Here is a 21871-nt window from a genome sequence, read left to right on the forward strand (position 1 = left end):
AGGTCTGGAATAGGCATACAGTGGGCCTGGAATAATCATGAGGTGGGCCTGGAATAGGCATACAGTGGGCCTGGAATAATCATAAGGTGGGCCTGGAATAGGCATACAGTGGGCCTGGAATAATCATAAGGTGGGCCTGGAAAAATCACAAGGTGGACCTGGAACAGGCATAAGGATTTCAGTTGACAGAATACACTGAGGTGCAATCTCCATCACCACTAAGTACTTGTACAATCAAATTTATTGTAGGAAAAAATTGTGCTAAGCCTCTCCCCCCACCCCCACCACATAAAAGTACCCTCTTATTGTTCCAAATGAGAGTAGTCACCTGAATGGTTGAGTGCGGAGACCATCCTATCAAGAGTCCCCTATTTAAACCACTGCATGGACACGGTAGACTTCCATGAAGCTTTTCATACCCTTACCAGCCATATTTAGCTCACAGAGGAGGTTGTTGGTGGAACACACTCATTGCACAATGCAAAACATCTTGGTTCTGCAACAATGTGGTCAGGACGATCCCCCAAGTGCACTTTAGCTGTTTTTCTAGGCGTCTCTTGACCGCAGAGAGTGGTCACCAACAGATGCCAGAAAATTCCAGAGCCGCACTGTGCAAAAGTGTAAACATGTAAACGTCACATCAAAGTCCAACCAAACAATACCACGTCACAGCCACCCCTTTCATTATATTTCACTTATCAGTTGTTCTCCAAAAATACTGCAGGGGACATTGGGACCATCTACATTATATGTAGCAATTTTGTGTGTTTCGTTACATTGTGCGCTTGGAAGTTGATTCTCGGTCAAAGCGAAACATGGAGGTACAAAACGAGTCCCGTTAAAAGTATAGGGCAAAACAGAGACTGCCTGCACCGAGCCGCTGCAAACCTCAAGTCCTATTGTCAAGTGGAAATAGTCCCTTCATATTGCAAGAAAAACCCTTAAAAATACCCCTCTACAAAGCTCCAGCTCTGCAACATTGAATGCAATTTCTTACACTTTTCTGTAAAAATATGTACACAATCTCCATATATTCAGGGCCTGATTATCGAATAGGCTGACTAGGCTGCAGCCTAGGGCGTGAGGCTTTTCTTTGGAGGGGTGCAAAATTGTGAAAGGATGAGATAGAAACTCAAATTCTCTTTAAAGCACAAGAGAATAGTTGTTCTCTAATTGAAAACATAAAAGAAAAGTTTTAATCTTGACATGTTCCCATGGTAAAGCTTGAAGACAATGAGGATGGTGTGGAGCCCTGGCATGGAAGGGGGCGCGACAATTGTATTAGCCTAGGGCATTCCTGCATATATTGCTAGGAATGCTCTCACTGTGCCCAACTTAGATGCCTAGGTCATGAAAACGCAATCGGTAGCAACTTATATCAATAAGACTCCCGCCTACTTCACAAGGGCCCAGGAGCGTTCCCAACCTTCCTCAAAATTCGTGAGTCTCCCAGGCATTCCGGGAGAGTAGACAAATATGATTAAGAATACGCAAAAAGGTTAGCCTTGACGTAACAGCCATGAGTGTTTTCTTACTGACCAATAAAATATGGAATTTCATTAATTAATTAAACATAGTGTGCACAGTTTAGGACATTTAGGAATAATTTAAAATAAAGAAAATAGAAACAAATTTTGCTGTTTTGACAACAAAATTAGCGTACATCTTCTGTATGAATGGGGTGAGCATCAGGACTATAGCCCATGTATATTTGGCAGTGTCCAGTGAATGACCACAGAGGCACATGCAGGTCACACATCACTCACCCCCTCCCACAAACTGGGCAAGACTTTAATATTAGCTCCGTGAGACAAGACAGTAGTCGTAGGAAGAGTGTGGGTCGTGGATGGATTCCACCTTTTTGAGTGCACAATACTTTTGTATCCTAGAGAGACTGTTTAAATTGTAAAAATCACTTCAACTGAGCAAAAATCTGTTTTCCAAGTTCTCTTTTCTAGCACTAGCAGCACCCCAGACTGTATCCCTGCTGTGAATCTCTATATACATCCCCACTCGCATTATATAAAGGCACCCGGTTCTGCTCGGTCTATCGTGTCACACATAACCAGGCACAGATCAGATTCCGCCTTAGCAGCTTGCTGCGATGTGACCTTGTCCATGGCACAAGAACTGCAGGCTGGCACGATGACAGACTGAGTTACAGAAAAGACAGATGGTACTATTTGGGGTTGGAGTTCGGTACAATGATCAGCACGGAGATAGAGGCAAGCGTGGCATGGAGAATATTAAACACCCAAGTCTGCTAGACAAATAAAAGGTCAGTATGTTAAACTCAATCTAAACACAGATTTACTGGTGGCAGAGGGAGATGACAACGAACTGCTGAACTGAACAGTACGATACGAAAGATCAGTTGGTGTAATAATTCTACTCGGTCTCCGAGCCTGGCAAGTCTGATTAGTAGATGTCACATTTATTTAATTGAAAACACATCTTATTTTGATTGGCGTCTCCTGGTAGATTTACTATATCAGGCTAAGGATATACTTCTCACTCTCTCGAATCCTAACAGGAGACTGAAATGAATTTTTGAGCTCCCTTTACAAAAGCTTAACAATCCAATCAAAAACTAGAACTATCTCCTCTGTCAACCGGTTTTGTTATGAAACATTTCTCTCTTTACCGAGTCGACCGTTTTGTATTTCCATTGGTGGACTTTAAACAAGCCTCTTGTACGAGATTTATTCATATATTTCAAAAGCCAAGGGCACATTATGATTTAAAGGTTTTTTTTTCCCCACTGAAGCCAAAAAAAGATAAAGTTATCTATTCTGAAAATGGACTTCAGGTTTTGCAATCTTTATATAGATCATCCCCAAGTATTTTCCTCCTGATAAAAAAAAAAAAAAAAGCCAATTCTTTAATATTCCCGAAATAAAGTCTTCCATATATTTGCCAAATCACTATACAAAGAGAGTCATTGAAAAGAAAATTCACATCAAAAGCTGCGTATTATACAGTTTGATATAAGTAAGGTAATTTTCTGGGCAACTTCCAGAACTCTCTAATGAAAAAATGTCATGACAGCCAAGATGGGAGCCTGGAAAATGTTTCCAGCACTGCGGACGAAGCTAGCATCACAAACAAGTGAAAAGATGCTTAAAGTAAATAGTTTTCTTTAAAAAAAAAAAAAAAATTGCTTGGAGGTTTAAAGCCATATAGCAGCTCAGACAATAATAAAAATGGAAGATTAAACGCTCAAAAACTTTTTCAGGTCTTAAAAAAAAAAAAAATTTCCTCTGAACTTTTTTAACTGGATAATAGGATATCGTCACGCTGGCTCTGAGCCTGGTATTTTGTGAAAGAAAGTTGAAGGTGAATGAAACAAATTAGAAGGTATGCGCAAAGGATGATTACCAGCAAAATCCTAAGTATGTATGTGTAATAGGGTAATACGGAACCAAATATTGGGAGAAATGAAGTGTGTAAAATGTTGGTGGGAGGCTCGCCAAGTCCCACATTTGCTGGTATTAGAAAAGGCAGAAACTAAAGAGAGATACTAAATAAATCTGGATTTTGCAAATTGCATTTTGCAGCTTGAACCAGTTTATCAGTTTAAAGTCATAAGACCACAACATTAGTTTGTTGAATAAGATTTAAGGAAAATTTGCTGTAAATTCTCGAACGTTAGCTCAAGTCAAAAAGTGGAGCTAAATTCGAGCAATATGAACAAGTTTGACCATCAGAAGCAGCAGCTATTTATATAGCGCCACTAATTCCGCAGCGCTGTACAGAGAACTCACTCACATCAGTCCCTGCCCCATTGGGGCTTACACTCTAAATTCCCTAACACACACACACACACAGACTGAGACAGACTAGGGTCAATTTAATAGCAGCCAATTAACCGGAGGAAACCCACGTAAACACGGGGAGAACATACAAACTCCACACAGATAAGGACATGGTCGGGAATCTAACTCATGACCCCAGTGATGTGAGGCAGAAGTGCTAACCACTAAGCCACCATGCTGTCCCTTTTGGAGTCAGTTTGTATATTAATCAAACCGGCTCGAACATGTTTAGCTTAAATGGCAAGGGGGTATATTTACTAAACTGCGGGTTTGAAAAAAAGTGGAGATGTTGCCTATAGCAACCAATCAGATTCTAGCCTTCATTTATTTAGTGCATTCTACAAAATGACAGCTAAAATCTGATTGGTTGCTATAGACAACATCTCCACATTTTCAAACCTGCAATTTAGTAAATATACTCCAAAGTGTTAACACCAGTAAAGTACAAATGTAACAGGCAGGGTCCCCCCCCCCCCCCCTTTATAAGTTATCCTCTACCCAACATTTGGCTTCCCCTCATTCCCTTCAGTCACCCAGCCCCCCTCCCCCCCCCCCCACAGTAGTTTACTCCCCTATCTGCTTCTTCTTGCTGGCTCCTTTCGGCTCCTCTCCAATGACAGCGCTGTGATGTTATTAATCATATGACGTCAGGGATGCTGCCTTGTCGTGGCTGAGAGCCAGGCCCTCTCTCTTGGGAAGATGTGCACCTGGGGCTGGAGCAAATGGCAGAAGCCGTGGGGCCCCCGACATTGCTTAATTCAGCGTGGAGGCCTCTCCCCACCCCTCACATCTCAGGAGCAACTTCTGCCTAGAACTGGAGCCGGCCATATCCCTTAATTTACTGCAGAGACCCCCCCATCTGTTTGAGCCAAGGGCTAGGGGGGCCCATACTGCTACACACCCTGGACCCCACTGATGCCAGCCCTGGTCATAGCGCTAGCCTGAATCATAAATCTGCAGGGACTGCAGAGTAACGTGATGGCTGCATAGAAGTACTGGAGAGGAAGAGGAACATTTCAAGGTAGACAGTTTATAGGACATATTATGTATCATGTATTTACCAACTGTACTCTATGGTTCTAGTACGACATAATTAGATCATGTGCTTATGAATTCTCAGCTGCCATTTTTCAAGTGTGTTTCCAATGAGGACCTTGTCCACATAGATTAATCAGACAAAGTTAACATGTTTTAAGAATTTAAAAGAAGACGAGAGATGTTAAAGACTTTCATATTGTCATGCGATGTACCATGAGATAAACAATACAGTCTGTAAATGGTTATTTTGGTCTAATTGTTCACATTTGTCATTGGAGCAGACACGACATCTGAAAATACAGAGTAATATCTGTATCATGAGAAACACGTGTCATCCCAGATGTGCCCTCCAGATATTAGCGTATCCTGTCTATCAGTACAGGTGAAAAACATGCTACGGCTTTCATCCATAAAGGGAACACGCGCTCTCTGTATACAATGGTTATTATCACTTTAAGTTTCTAAAATATGTGGACAAGTTAATAAGCGCAGCAAACCCTAACTCTCTGCAGATTTGCATGTAATAATGCCATGTTCATAGCTCTAATGGGGTAACATGAAGTATGCTGCTCAATAAAACAGCGTCATTGGTCAGGGGACATGGGTTGGACATCAGTTTGTGCAGCATAACTTGCGCGATTCTGTTCTGCGCCTGCTCAAAAAGCGAATGTACGTATATGTGTGCATGCAGCCGACACTTCCGACTTCTTGTAACGGGAAAGGTGGAGCAATTTACGCCCATATGGCGACCAACTGTGCGTTACCCCCAGTGTCACACGATGACATTGTGTTTGTCTGGCATTCAATAGCATGCAGTAACAGGACACAAGGGGGTAAATGTATCAAGCCGAGAGTTTTCCGGCGGGTTTGAAAAGTGGAGATGTTTCCTATAGCAACCAATCAGATTCTAGCTGTCATTTTGTAGAATGTACTAAATAAATGATAGCTAGAATCTGATTGGTTTTTTAAACCCGCCGGAAATCTCTCAGCTTGATACATTTACCCCAAGATTTCATTTGATATGAAAAGGCATTTTTGAACATATAAAATGAGGAGTACATGAGACATATGACCTTGTATGACAAACTGCCCACAAACCTCGTCATTTTCAGCTCTCTGCCATTCTATGCAATTGCATTATATTAGATTATATTATGCAAGTTTTAAATAACAAACAGTTTTGATTGTATTAGACTTACAGGTGGGTATGGTTTGTATAAATCAAAGTCTATTATATATTATGATTATTTTGGAAATTCCAGAGTACGTTTCAGAATGTTACTCACAAATCTTTCAAATAAAACTACTGGCATTTTAAAGGAAAAATAAACCCTAAAATGTAAATGTTCATGTATGAAATATACAAGTGGACACATTGTTCAGTATTATGGTGACATTATACTGCAGCTCTGTTAAATATTACCTTCCATTGCATTACACACAGCTTAAGCCACATAACACATTTTTGGAACAGTGAGACCCCCAAGGAGTCCAAATTTCCACGGGACAGTCCCAAGTCATGGCCCCCTCCTAAAGGGATAGAGCTTGGCTAATTGAAAAGGTGATTTAGTCCACATGTGGAAGTGGCTGGTGATTAGAGCGTGGATAAGTAACTGGGGCGTGGTCAAATTTTGTGCAGCTTTTAAATACTCTAAGGGGGAGATTCAATTCAGCGCAATACGTCTCCGGAACAGTCCACACATCGCCTCAATGTATTGAATGAAATCTCCGTTCACAGAGGTGCACAGGAAAATGAGCAGAGATGTTTTACCATAATAGGCGGAAATATGTGCAATCGGCAGGACTTATGGATGAAATTAAATCACCCCTAAGGCTCTAATGATAGGCGGTATGCTAGATGCAATACAACACAGAGCAAAAAGTTGAGCTTTCAGTCATTAAAGCTGCTGTGACATCACTGTTCCTGCCGGTGGTAATCGTTTTTACTATTTACTATGCCAGGTGTATAAGTCCTCCAATCCACACAAAGCAAGTCTGTAAGACTGTCACTCACACTCTGATGGCTCAGTTAGAAAAGCACACACTGGTACAGAGGGGTAAATAAAGAGCACATTTCATTGTATAAAGGAACATCAGGAGGGTAGAAATACACATTTCATATATATTAATGTCAAAACAGTGGCATTTTATTTAATAAGAACATATCTAAACAAACACTGTATTTTGTATAGCATTATACTCCTTTACAGAGCAGACAAGTGTCTGACACTGCATCTCATCTGAGAACTCTGTGCTCCGAGGCAGCCACATTCAGGTACTGCTCATCTCAATATATTACAAACGGGGAAATTAGATTTCTGTGGGAAACTGCAGCAATTCTGAGAGATACTTTTCATTTAGATCAGTGCGCACAAAGATTTTGAAACTAAGCCAAATCTACCTACCGAGTAATCAGTCATTTTTATAACACAATTGTACACAGTTCTGAATAAACAGCTGAAAGCCCCATTTAAAAGGTATTTAAAAAATGCATGATCTCTTGACTTTCAGCATGTAAACACAGTTAAATCTTCTCTATCCTAACATATCGCTAAGGAGAAGCAGGAGATGAAGGAAGAAAATTATACTCAGCCTACCCGGAGTCACAGAAACAGCTCCAGAGCCCTTGGCCGTGACTCCAGAGGAGACGGTTAAACACACGGTTAAAACTTCTGTACAAGTGTAAACATTCTACGTCGGACACCTTCCAGATGCGCAGGAGAACAGAACGAATGTTGGTTCTCACTATATCCAAGATCTAAAAGAAATAAAAGAAAATGTTTGGAACGTGAAGGTTTCTGAGGTTTTCCCATAATTTGGAACACCACGCGTAATATATAATAAACAACATTTAAAAGTTAGCCCCGTCTGCCCCCACACCGACTGTGGCCTTCCCTTCCCTTACAGTGATTGTAGAATGAGAATCACCGCAATCAGTTATCTGTGTATGATATTAGGAGCAGCAATTTGTTTTTCTGGTTCCCATACCTATATAACTATAAAGAGTATTTGCCCACTCTGGTATTTTCACATTTCATTACAACGTGGAACCAAAATGGATTTATTCAGGATTTCTTATCACCGCTCAAAACACAAAATACTCCGTGATGTGAAATAAACAAAACGGTAAAGCTTTTTCCTAATTGCTGGTCTTGTAATGGCCCAGATCTCGGTCCCATTGAACATATGTGTAATGATTGTATAACTGCTGTTAGCCAATGGTCCCCGTCCAACCTGATGATACTTAAGCGATAATGCAAAGAAGAATGGGAGAAAATTGCAGAGTCCAGATGTGCAAATCTGAAAGACTTACCCAGAATAGACTCACAGCTGTAACAGAAGCTAATGGCGCTTCTATTATAACCAGGGAGTAAATACGTATATAATCACTTGTCTGTTTATATAGGTGTGTTTGTATATAGGTGTATCCTGTTGCTGTCTACCTGGTCTGGGGTTTATGACTGAAGATTGTAGTATCTAGGAACGGTCTTGACTAGGTCAATTCAATGTAAAGTGATATGTACAGAATTTAGTACTAGGGATCCACCTCCTCCAAATTTCTCAGGGTTTATAGCGAGATTATGGATCGTTCCTAATAATGCAGACACATTTTCTTTTAAACCAAATCCACACAATGGATAATAAAACCATTTGCAAATCAGAGTTTCTGCTGCCTTGTGGGGGAAAATAAACCGTGTTAGTGGAATAAGTTGGGATGATTTGAGCACTAGGACCTTGTACCTAACGACAGGGTAAGTGTTCCTGTCTCTATCACGTGTCACGCGGCCGCACGTCTGATCTCCTGCTGTTATGTATATGTCGGGGGCAAACGCAGGATTTGTAGAGGGGGTTTCCACACCACTCCGCCAGTGGGTGTGACCAGCATGCATGGGGGCGTGGCTATAATGTTAGACAGTGCTTGGCTGCTCTCCAACCTTTCCTATCCCCATAATATACATGGGCAATGCTGCGTGCACTACTGTTAGGTGCACGCAGCTCTCCCTTTTCAAGCAGAGCCGTGTGAAGCGGGGACAGGATCCAGCCACCTCAATCATACAGTGCCCCAGGCTTGAAGAGGGGTTTCCAGGCACTAGGAAAACCCCCCTCGGTTTGCCTATGCATGTATCATACTGGTTCAACTAACACAGAGGAACAGCCCCAGTAGGGCTCATTTGCCAACACTTCGGGAGCAAGCACAGGCGCTTTCTTGGGCTTAGCCCAAATTTAACAGGATCAACCTAATTCACCCAGCCCCCATCTCCCAGGAGCTAAATATTCAAACCCCGCTGTCACCACAGCAACCGTAATGTGCTAGGACGTGTATATATGGGCGCTAAGGAAAAATGGCCATAACAACCAATCAGGTTCTAGCTATCATTTATCTAGTACATTCTAGAAAATGCTGGTGGAATCTGATTGGTTGCTACCGCCATTTCCTTTTTAGAAGGTTTGACAAATCTACCCCTTACAGCTAACCAGAGTCAGTTATGTTAAAAATAACCCCACACCTCTTTTTAGAGGGGCTTGTACCTTTAAATGATCACATGCCCCCAAACGGAAATCTAATTTTTTCAATTTGGGCTGCTAAAAGTGATGTCAGAAACCAGAATTTGACATCACAAAGCTGAAAAATGATTATAATAGGCACTACCACTCTAGCCTAGAGTTACACGTCTGCATTTTACAGAAGGGAGGCACCAGTTGGTATAAAGCATACACGTTTATGGCACAAAATTAGCTTGGTAAACAGCTATGCAGAGATAAGTGGAACCATCGGATAACAACTGAAATGGCCGTCACCTTCGTCCTGGGCACACTCCCCACCCTCTTACTGAATTAATTGTATCTCATTTGCCTACTGCTGCCAAACATTCATGGCAGTGTAACAAGCTGGAGAGCGTTACCTCATGTGGGACACAGTGGTGTTGTGTTATACTTCAAATTAAACTGGAAGCATTCCCAAAACACTGAGGGAAGGTTTTAGCCTTCTTTACCATTCAACATAAAAAATATATATATTTCTTGCAATATTCACCACATAAACAGAGGCACTTTAGAAAACCAGCATTACCCCATCTAGTTCACATTTCCTGATACTAATACATAATATATTTGTAAATATGCTATGAGTCATGCTAGACATTTACCTCAGAGAAGGTATTTATTTTAGGTTATTTAACTAACGTTCCCTTGTTTGGCCTGAGGCACTCTTACTTGACAACGCAATGTTCTCTCATTCAATGGCATGGAATTGCAAATAAAGGTTCAACTGAGGCCTACATGTAGCGGAGGCAGCCATTTTATAGGCTGAGCCAATACGATAAAGAATCTTGTCCAGGAGTTGTCTGGAAATCAGTGACCTCACTGAGGAATTTTGTGAGGTACGCAGTGAAGGCAGCCATATTGGGGGCCTGAACCAATATTTAAATTCTGCCTCAGTGATGTCTACCAACTGCGTTCTCATTCAACCCACAAAATGGCTGCCTGCACTGTGTGTGGGTGACTGCCCCCGATTATCATTTTATGGTGCACTAATATTTTTCATTACACGATGAACATTGAAAGCAGCCATTTGAGTGAAACGGAGCCGGTCTTACCTTTCTCTGCTTTACAGAATCCAGTTTTATCAACCAGTACGATGCCACCTTGGGTTTGTGATATCTCCAATTATCCCTTATCTGTATGATACAAGTAAGAAACATTCATAAATTGAGAAATTAAAAATTGTCAAACGGGTGCAGAGAGCGAATGTTCCTACTTTGTACTTTGCACCTCAATCTCTGTCCCTGGTTAAAGGAACAATCAAAATCGGTCTTGTATATGTGTGTTATTCTGATAACTGTGTGACTACAGTATAACTACAGGAGGACCAAGAACTGCACTAAATGCAAGAAAAATACATTACCTGGCCAAGAGTAGTCGAGAAATATCTGCTCTGCTCTAACAGACAATACACTTTAGGGTTCGTCCGATACATATGTAGAATATATAATTACAAAAGAACACACAGAAAGATAAATTAATTTAATGTCACCTCTTAAGAATAGAGTTATTAATGATAAAACATTAAAAAAGTTTTGTTTTTTTTCAATAAAATACATTTAGCAGGATGTTATGAATGCCTACTATATATAAATTAAATATTTACAGTTTCTCCTGATTGAAAACACATATTCTAGCATGTATACATCATCACTATCACTCTGAACTAACACCAGGGGCCTGATTCATTAAGGATCTTAAATTGAGAAACTTCTTATTTAAGTCTCCTGGACAAAACCATGTTACAATGCAAGGGGTGCAAATTAGTATTTTGTTTTGCACATAAGTTAAATACTGACTGTTTTTTCATGTAGCACACAAATACTTGATAGCTTATTTGTACACTGAAATTTAAAGTTGATATTTGTGTGCTACATGAAAAAACAGTCAGTATTTAACTTATGTGCAAAATACTAATTTGCACCCCTTGCATTGTAACATGGTTTTGTCCAGGAGACTGAAATAAGAAGTTTCTCAATTTAAGATCCTTAATGAATCAGGCCCGAAAATTCCTTAACGCACACACAGAAACACAGACTAGAGTCAATTTAATAGCAGCCAATTAACCTACCAGTATGTTTTTGGAGTGTGGGAGAAAACCGGAGTACCCGGAGGAAACCCACGTAAGCGAATATAAGTTTGCTTGCATGGGATTCATTAAGTTCCTTAATGAATCAGGCTCAGACATGTAACTGGTGCAAGTGATACGACTGAAAATCAAGTAACCAAATCTTGAATTAGACACTGCAGTGTGTGCCCTTGAGCTTGGCACGCCTTTACTGTACACGGACTACGTGCATACGCCCAATCAGCTCCCCGTTCTGCCCATGAAATCGTAGGCTTTGCGCTCTAAGGTGAATTGGACGTAGCTGCGTTCTATGGCATATGGTTCGTTACTGGGCATGCGCAAAGCGATTTTAAGCATAAAGCGGCACGTTTCCTTACAGAATGAGGTCCAGTATGTCTATTCAATAGGGTATCAACCGTAATAGTGCTACACTGAGCTGCCGCTACTCACAAGAGCGTTCATAAGAGTTTTTAGCAGTAAAGTGTTTGAGTGTCTTACTACAGAATAGGTGCCACATTAACTGTTGGTCCTCTCAGTTTATCTGACTGTCCTCTAACATGTCTGATAAGTTGGCACAAATTACATCATTAAATATTTTCATTTTCCGACACTCTGCAATATACTTACACACAACTGTCTGATTTCTGTCAAGAAATGACTTAATTTCTTTCCTGCAGTACTTTAGTGCCGTAACTTAGACTCAAGATAAATCAAACCCGACGTACGGCAACTATAGAGGTCCCCTGCGGCCACTGTCTTGTAATTTACACATTTTGTGAATAGGTTGCGAAGTCCTTACAAATACACTAATTTCCTATACCTTCCTAAATCAGGGACAAACAATACTAAATAAATGTAGCTAACGAATAGTAACAGAGTTCTCCACCACTGGCAGCACCAGACAGACAGACAGACAATGCTCTTGGTAGCTACCAATAGGTTGTGCATTTGTGTGTAATTCAGAGGGCGAATGTGCAAAAACAACTCAAACTGTGATGCTGAATGTGGTATTTTAGCGAGAATATATCAGGAACAGCGGCCCTGCCGGGATCTACATGACTGACCGTGTCACATGTATATTAGGAATGAACGATCACACATCCAGCAACAGTCACAGAGAGACAGGGGATGGACGTTGGCACATACAGTGGTGGCGAAAAACGAAAATCAGAGCACACAGTGACAACCCCACAAATTCCACATCTGTCGGCAAAATCCAAGAAAATGTGGTGGCAGAGGGATGAGGAACACAAACACTGGAGGATTGTGTACACATCGTCTGGTTAGCTGAATCCCGGTCCATGCTGTTGGCTACTGACCCGAAGAGCAGCATAAGAGAAAACAGCAGGAATCCATGGATCTATCCTGTGAGGTGTCAACAATACAAGTCAGTGGAGGTCATATAACTGCATGGGAAGTGTTTTCATTTGACGGCAGATAAGAACCGCTTAGCCCATCTAGTCTGCCCATAGTTTAACCTATGGTAACCTCTAATCCTACATGATCCTTAGTTGTTTGAAAGGATATCCTTATATTTATCCCAAGCATGTTTATATTGCTCTACTGTATTATCCTCTACCACCTCTGATGAGAGGCTATTCCACTTACTCACTACCCTTTCTGTGAAGTAGTTTTTCCTCAAATTCCCTCTGAACCTACTTCCCCCCAGTGCCAGTACATGTCCTCGTGTTTTAATACTTCTCTTCCGTTGAAGAATGTTTTCCTCCTACCCTTGATATATATGTAAGTTTCTAGTATGTCCCCCCTTTCCCTTCCCTGCTCTAAACTATACATATTAAGATATGAATAGAGCAATGTTTGAAGGCCAAGGCAAGATATCGGAACATCACTGCCAGTCATGTACATCCCAACATGACAGCAGTGAATATCTTGTAATGCTTCCAATAGTGTGCCAGTAAATTCAGAATAATGCAGTGATCCCTATAGTCACCGTATCTCAACCCAATGCAGCATCTGTGCAAGATAATATTAATATTCAGAGGAGAGATCCACCACCAGCTAATACTATCGCAACAACTATGCAACACACTGAAGTCAAGGATCCCTGCTTTACCCCAACTAGTAGATTCTAAGACTAGTCCAAATCCCTTGTCCCACTAGATTGTAAGCTCTCTCAATCTCTTTCACGTCTGCATTTATTTTGTCTATAACAATAATCATCCGAGGTGCACTGATGGCAACTGGGGAGTCACACACTGTAGATGTGTTGGGCGTAAGACCAAATGTCATTGTATGAAGACCAGAGGGGACATGTTCTCTTGGCTCTCACAGTAACATACTCTGTATGTACAAACAACTCTATAATACTTTAGTACCCAAGAAAATCCAGAATTATCTTATACTAAACATAGCTTTGTCTAAAGGACAACCAATCTGAAGGTCACGGATTTCCTTTTCTGGATGACCTGTAATGGAGAAAACTGGTGGCTCAACTTGCATTATTGAGAAAGGCTTGGCGGCCAACTATAATACAAAAGAGCCGATTACATGTGTGTCCACGAACCACATTGGAGATTTAGTGGCTAAGATTTTATCAGACCTTATTCTGGACATAAAATGCCTTATTTGCTTCCAACTCTTACACCCAACATTCAGTTACAGAGGAGTCTATATGGCTGGGACATAACAATGAGAAAGACTTGTAAAAGGTAATAATTTCTAAGCTTTAAAATACTGAAACAAATGGTGGATATCACTCTGAAGAACTATACCGGTGGACCTTTCTACTTCTGTATCTAAAGATCTGTCCATAAAGTCAGTTGATTGCGGACAACCCATCAGTCGGCAGCTACTGGAATATGCGGGTTGCTGGTTGGGACCTTGGAGAGAGGATTGTTTGGTCTTACCAGCATGCACTGATAAGCAAGAATGAGAGAAGATATGTGGATTCTAGAACATATACCCTGCTCAGTGTGTCTGAAGGACAAACACACCCTGGTGCCTGGTGTTTTTTGATAGGTGTCTATGGAGTATGTGCACAATGTCGATGTACGCTGCTCTCTGATCATTGTGGTTGGTGCATAAGTAACTGCCTACTAATGTCATATTGTCATATATATTGTCATATGATATAAATAATTGTGGGTGGAGGCTAAACACACGATCCACGTTCCCTTGTCTCTGATCAGTGAGGGTGGAGAAGGAGCACACTGTCCATATATCCTGTTCTCTGATCTCTATGGCTGGAGAAGATGCACACTGTCCATATATCCTGTTCTCTGATCACTGCGGGTGGAGAAGGAGCATACTGTCCATATATCCTGTCCTCTGATCACTGCGGGTGGAGAAGGAGCACACTGTCCATATATCCTGTTCTCTGATCACTGCGGGTGGAGAATGAGCACACTGCCCATATATCCTGTTCTCTGATCACTGCGGGTGGAGAAGGAGCACACTGCCCATATATCCTGTCCTCTGATCAATGCAGGTGGAGAAGGAGCACACTGTCCATATATCCTGTCCTCTGATCACTGCGGGTGGAGAAGGATCACACTGTCCATATATCCTGTTCTCTGATCACTGCGGGTGGAGAAGGAGCACACTATCCATATATCCTGTCCTCTGATCACAGCGGCTGTAGAATGAGCACACTGTCCATATCTCCTGTTCTCTGATCACTGTGGCTGGAGAATGAGCACACTGTCCATATATCCTGTTCTCTGATCACTGCGGGTGGAGAAGGAGCATACTGTCCATATATCCTGTTCTCTGATCTCTATGGCTGGAGAAGATGCACACTGTCCATATATCCTGTTCTCTGATCACTGCGGGTGGAGAATGAGCACACTGTCCATATATCCTGTTCTCTGATCACTGCGGGTGGAGAATGAGCACACTGTCCATATATCCTGTTCTATGATCAATGCGGGTGGAGAAGGAGCACACTGTCCATATATCCTGTCCTCTGATCACAGCGGCTGTAGAATGAGCACACTGTCCATATCTCCTGTTCTCTGATCACTGTGGCTGGAGAATGAGCACACTGTCCATATATCCTGTTCTCTGATCACTGCAGGTGGAGAAGGAGCATACTGTCCATATATCCTGTTCTCTGATCTCTATGGCTGGAGAAGATGCACACTGTCCATATATCCTGTTCTCTGATCACTGCGGGTGGAGAAGGAGCACACTGTCCATATATCCTGTTCTCTGATCTCTATGGCTGGAGAAGATGCACACTGTCCATATATCCTGTTCTCTGATCACTGCGGGTGGAGAATGAGCACACTGTCCATATATCCTGTTCTATGATCAATGCGGGTGGAGAAGGAGCACACTGTCCATATATCCTGTTCTATGATCACTGCAGGTGGAGAAGGAGCACACTGTCCATATATCCTGTTCTCTGATCACTGCGGGTGGAGAAGGAGCACACTGTCCATTTATCCTGTTCTCTGATCACTGCGGGTGGAGAAGGAGCATACTGTCCATATATCCTGTCCTCTGATCACTGCGGGTTGAGAAGGAGCACACTGTCCATATATCCTGTTCTCTGATCACTGCGGGTGGAGAAGGAGCACACTGTCCATTTATCCTGTTCTCTGATCACTGCGGGTGGAGAAGGAGCACACTGTCCATATATCCTGTTTTTGAATAAGAACAATGTCCACGTAGCCTAACCCCCTGATCAGTCATTGTATTATCACTACTCTGCTCTTTGATCAATATGGTTGAAGGATAAGAACACCTCTAAGCAGTAAGACTTTCCTAGACACACTGTTTGCATCTGCTGGTCTGCAAATAATTATGCATAAATATGTGCAGACAAGGGGAAAGCACCATACACGAATATGCTTACAGCCAGCATCATACATCTCCTGAATAGTGCAGGTCATGAGCTGTGTTGATCACTATTGCTATTTTATGGGCTTTTTACCGTAGGTAAATTCTAAGTGTTAAATTGTTTAGTGCCAGAGGCAGCAAGCAGTGCGTTACTGGTCCCCGCAGCCGGAACGCATTTCAGACATGACAGCTTTTGGACTGTGCTGCTGGTGATTTTTCAGCCAGCAAGAAGGCTGCCTGGGAAACATTCACATTGAGTAAACGTTACCTCCAACGTAAATGGTCTCCAAGGTCCGTTTCCACCAGAGCTGTAAACTAAGAAAATAGTTTCCCTGTATCCGTTTGGTAAGTTATTTGATCACAGTAGTAGAAATGTTCGAGTGCCCACTGAGAGCTTTTCTTGAAGAGCATCCAGAGGTCGTAAAAACAGGTCCATAAATCTTTTTTGTGGGATGTCAGAGTCTAACAACGTGGGCAATATTCTGCAGAAACAGGGTTATAACTAAGAGAAAAGATTCAGCTGTATTTTAATTGTACTGGGTCCCACGTCCATTGTGAATAATTTCTGCCACAACTGCACAGATTAAATACAGACAATCCAAACAAAAGCGTAATTAAAACCGTTTTGTTTTAAGGAGAATATTCATTTGGTTCATTTGAACTTAATTATGAAGGTCCCAGATTTTCCGAGCGGTGCAGAAACAGCAGGATTGTGTATTCAGCATTTTACAGGAGAATCAAAAGGCCTCTAGACAACAGAATGACATCTCTGCGTATCCCCGCACACCTCTTGTGATTGTACTGCGTTTGGGAGAGATAACGGAACACTCAACTCGTTCCCAACATTCCGCTCGTGATCCCGGCAGACATGAGCAATGCCTGGGATCCCGGCTTAAGTTTATTTAACAGAAATCTTTATATTTATTTTCATCACAAGTTCATTTTAATTTGGAGACCATCTCACCATCAGCAATATCTAGCCTTTGGCAGCCTTAAATGAATAGAGGCATGCTTGGTTTGCCTGCATTATCCTTTCTTTACAAAGATCCAACATATTTGACAGCTCTGTACAGTAAAGCCCCTGTACACAAGCCACTAAAAAACAAATATTTGTTCAAATTAATTTAACCCTTTCACTGCTACAGCCCCCTTTCCCCCCCCCCGTTCCTTTATTGAACCAATTTAGGCTTTTTGGGGGGGGTGGAGGGGGAGGCTTGTCACAATCTTTCTGTGCCGCATTCACGCAAATCATACATTGTTTATTTCAGAAGGATTTGTATTTTTTACAAAAATACCATTGATATCTAGTTTCTGGAAGGTTGTGGAATAAAGGAATAAAATCAAGTTTTTCATACATCTATCAACTATTTACATAGCATGGACTGCCATAGCTCGCTGAAAAGCTCAAGGTCTTCTGAAAGAAATGGTATCAGATTTTTCTTTTCTCTTTTGTAAGGATATTCATTTGTATGTACGCTGGTGTGATCACAGACAATGTACATACTAAGGCGCACCACTGTTGGAAAGAGGGGACTCGGCTCTTTAATATAAGTTTATCCCCGGGCCAGTGGGTTCATGATGGGGAAGATCATCATCATCACCATTTATTTATTTAGCGCCACTAATTCCGCAGCGCTGTACAGAGAACTCATTCACATCAGTCCCTGCCCCATTGGAGCTTACAGTCTAAATCCCCTAACATACACACACAGACCGAGAGAGATTAAGGGCAATTTAATTGCAGCCAATAAACCTACTACTATGTTGTATGAGTGTGGGAGGAAACCGGAGCACCCGGAGGAAACCCATGCAAACACGGGGAGAACATACAAACCCCTCACAGATAAGGCCATGGTCGGGAATTGAACTTATGACCCCAGTGCTGAGAGGCAGAAGTGCTAACCACTGAGCCACTGTGCTGCCCAGATCAAGGGTCATTTAGCTTCACTCCATCCCCGGGACCATTGATATTTCCTGTATCGTAGTGGTTCTATTGGCTGCGATCAACAGAAAATATCTGCTATGGGGTAAGAGGGGACACCCCTCTTTCAAAGGAGGGTACCTCTGTGTCTGCAGGAGACAAGATGGGGGAGATTGAGGCTCCATTAGAGCCTTCCCCCATTCCTGGGATTTATCTCTATTTGCCCCCTGGTGCTGGGGACGTAATAGACACTCTGTGACATCATCATGCAAACCTGCAATGATGTCACCGGCTCCACTCCCTCACCCGACAGTGAAGGGAGAAATACTCACCGGTCGTTTGCAGATTAACCGTAGCGTATTCACTTGTGGTCCCTGAACCCCATGCACTGCTGAGGAGTTGCTCTTGGCAGTGAAAGGGTTAAATCTCTAGTGTTGCTATGCAAAATGTTGAATGTATGTGTGCTGAGGGTGGGTTGCTTTCCTGGGCCTTTCCTGTATTCAGCTGCTCCTATCAGAGGGAGCAGAAATAGGCACCCACACATTAGTTACCAAGCTAACACCCTAGGTCGTACACGTCACTGGGGTATCTACCACAGGTGCAAATTGTGCGAGGCACACATGCTCACGATTCGCTGTCCCCTTGGCTCGTGGGCCGTCCCTGCACCAAGAATATCACAGCTAGCCATGCAGGTACAGTATTGATGACTTTGTCAGAGTTCTCTCTCCAAGTTCCAGGTTCCAGGAGATCCAAAACCATGTTAGCTGTCTGCTGTCCCCGCTAACTGGTAATACATTTATTTGTGCATGCGCCTCCTCGCTGTGCTTGTCTGCTGCACCAGGATTATACTACCAGGGTCGTGTCCCGCATGCAGCTTTCTTCGTTACTTTTTGGGGGGCTGAGATAGAGCAAGCGATACTCTTGCACACAGGCCCACTTTATTCATAAAACACCCCCGATGCGCAGAGCAGCACAAACAGATGCAATTGTGGGAACATCACGTTACAAAAGCGCATTTGGCCTGGCGGGAGGTATCATCATCATCACCATTTATTTATATATATAGCGCCACTAATTTCGCAGCGCTGTACAGAGAACTCATTCACATCAGTCCCTGCCCCATTGGAGCTTACAGTCTAAATTCCCTAACACACACACAGACAGACAGGGAGATAGAGAGAGACTAGGGTCAATTTGATAGCTGCCAATTAACCTACTAGTATGTCTTGGGAGTGTGGGAGGAAACCGGAGCACCCGGAGGAAACCCACGCAAACACAGGGAGAAAATACAAACTCCTCACAGATGGTCGGGAATTGAACTCATGACCCCAGTGCTGTAAGGCAGAAGTGCTAACCACTAGGCCACCGTGCTGCCCATCTGACGTATCTCTGTAAATGACCATTTCTAACCGAGGTACAATGGACTTACTTCATCTATGATAGAGTATGTTTCATCTTCATCCACTTTCCCTGGAAATCTGATTCTCATGTCTCGGAGAACAAGTAAAGTCTGTCGGGTCAGTTCCTCTTCCTGGTCTTTTGTTAAGTGATGTAAGCCAGTCTCATTCTAAAGATAGAGATTAACAGTCAGTGATGGTTACACAAAGAAGAATATCACAGACTCGGAGAAAAGACAAGTAATAGAGAACGAACATTAAAGGAGAATATGGAGACGTCTCTGCTTTAGAACTTTCACCGTTAGACACAACCCCAGTCACCATCACTGTAGAAGATATCTTTGTAGAGGAAGCCTCTGCAGATACCACCTAGCCTGTGACACTCCAGGTGTTCTGAAACTACAAGTCCCAGCATACCCTTCCAGCAAAAAGCTGCTATATATTTGCAAAGCATGCTGGGACTTGTAGTTTCACAAACACCTGGAGTGTCACATGTTAGCCAACACTGTCATAGACCCATAAAAAATGCCTCTAGGAGCAAATATAGAAAACGCTATGCATATGTAATGTGGCAAGAGCTAAAACAGCTCGGTATAAACTCTTTTACACATTAACACACTTGGGATTATTTTATTCTCTCCCCATATGTCACCTGCTGTATTGCAGTATTCTTGTTGTAAATGTACAATGACATTAATAAAGCTTTTAATGATGTGAAGACATTTGATTTATACACCAGTTATCTGTAGAAGACTACAGACAGGTGTTTTGTATGGAACTAGCTAGATGAATGGAAAAGTAGAAAAATGTTAACTATTTATGGTAAAATTACAAATATTTCACATCTCCTTTTATGTATTTGCTGCACCCGTTCTTGTGTATGTTGCCATCTCTGGAGAGCTTTCTGTCACTAATGCTCACTCACAAACCAAACAAAACGCGGACCTGAGCAGCTAGCACAAGTCCACCTAATTATCCATCCACTTCCCGGACCTTGAAACTGCCCCGTAAAAGGGGGAAGCGGTTATTTTTTTATTAGTTGTTCTAAACAAATAGTGAACAGTGTTAAAATGCTAATTAAAAATCCTACCTAATAACATTTTAGGCCCATCCCCTTCATAAGGGGATGGGCCTAAAATGTTTTTCTACTCAGTGTTGCTTTATTTCTGTGTTAAGTTAACCTTGAGAGTGACGGGATACCGGGACTATATTAATTGCATGTGTCACTTTTGTGTTTCGAATGTTTTTATTATAGTGGTCAAAGCAGGTCTAGAAATGCCCCACTTAAATGCCCAACCTCCTTTAAACTCATCTCGATCCACAAACCGAACTATGTTTTTTATTTGTGGGTGCAAAGTAGGCTCAATTATGTGCCTAGTCAGTCATTCGGCCCAGCCAGCTCCTCCCATCAATTGGTAAAAACTTTTACAATTCGGCAGATGCGGCCAACATGGCCCGAAAAACCGGGTGCATTTGTGCAAAAGTAGACGCAATGCTCTGCACAATAGAGGTATCATAATTATGTTTCCAAGGGAATGCATTGTAAACCTGAATTTTACATAAAATACTAAAATGTTTATTTGATCTTGGTTCTCCTTTAAAGTGCATCAGTCACCTACACAAAGGAGGTTATACAGAATGTGCACTCATTGCACACAGCCAGAGGCCTTAGATTGGCACCAGGGTACAAGAATGGTTTGCCAGGCAAGTACCAAGATGCATGCAGACAATGCCCTTTCATGAGAGGTGTCCCCAAACTAGAGGTGCCCCAATGTGCGTGGGAAGGGGCACTGTGGCAAAGTTTTACATTTTGCCACCACTGTGGGCACCAGGTGCACTTTAAACGATAAAAACAGAGTTGTGGCTCACTCACCAGCCTTGGGTACATACTGCCGCAAGTCCCGGTGTGCGGCACTTTGTGTGATGATGAGCTGCGATTCAAAGAATTGGTCCTGTTCCCCGAAGACGGCCTTGAGACTTGTGCAGATACTTTTGAAGAAAGAGGTCGCTGCTCGGGGTGCGGAGACTGTGCATTGAGCGCGGTTATGGAACGGGGGCAGCTCACGGAGCGCCTTATAGGAGTTGAAGGTGACGGAGATGAATAGGAAAATGGACGCATTTTAATGGGAGGCTTACAATGTATTCTACCTGCAGAAATGTATACAAACACAGCGTTATTCCATTTCTGCAACACCACAAATACTATTGCTTTTTATTTAGTGAATACAGATTCCAGGACCCTGTACAGTATTTAGTGCATTCTTCCAACCTACTGCTCTCCAGGTGT

The 21871-nt window shown here is 42.3% G+C and overlaps 1 protein-coding gene and 1 long non-coding RNA gene across 3 annotated transcripts in view; one reads left to right on the forward strand and one right to left on the reverse strand.

Annotated features, from left to right (window-relative positions):
• Window positions 1-21871, reverse strand: part of TTLL7 (tubulin tyrosine ligase like 7) — a 118756-nt gene that overhangs the window by 10303 nt on the left and 86582 nt on the right. For both annotated transcript variants that reach the window (XM_075181990.1, XM_075181989.1), the window contains 4 exons: window positions 21458-21732; window positions 19617-19754; window positions 10451-10531; window positions 7451-7611 (listed from right to left, as the gene is read on the reverse strand). In XM_075181990.1, coding sequence (XP_075038091.1) covers window positions 7451-7611; window positions 10451-10531; window positions 19617-19754; window positions 21458-21732 — 655 coding nt within the window. The remainder of the gene's footprint in view (window positions 1-7450; window positions 7612-10450; window positions 10532-19616; window positions 19755-21457; window positions 21733-21871) is intronic.
• On the forward strand, window positions 1977-7869 carry LOC142098969 (uncharacterized). Its single transcript, XR_012678459.1, has 2 exons — window positions 1977-2278; window positions 7365-7869. It is a non-coding gene; the product is annotated as an uncharacterized LOC142098969 (long non-coding RNA).

Source organism: Mixophyes fleayi, chromosome 8, assembly GCF_038048845.1.
Source record: "Mixophyes fleayi isolate aMixFle1 chromosome 8, aMixFle1.hap1, whole genome shotgun sequence".
In the NCBI taxonomy this organism is placed as follows: domain Eukaryota; kingdom Metazoa; phylum Chordata; class Amphibia; order Anura; family Limnodynastidae; genus Mixophyes; species Mixophyes fleayi.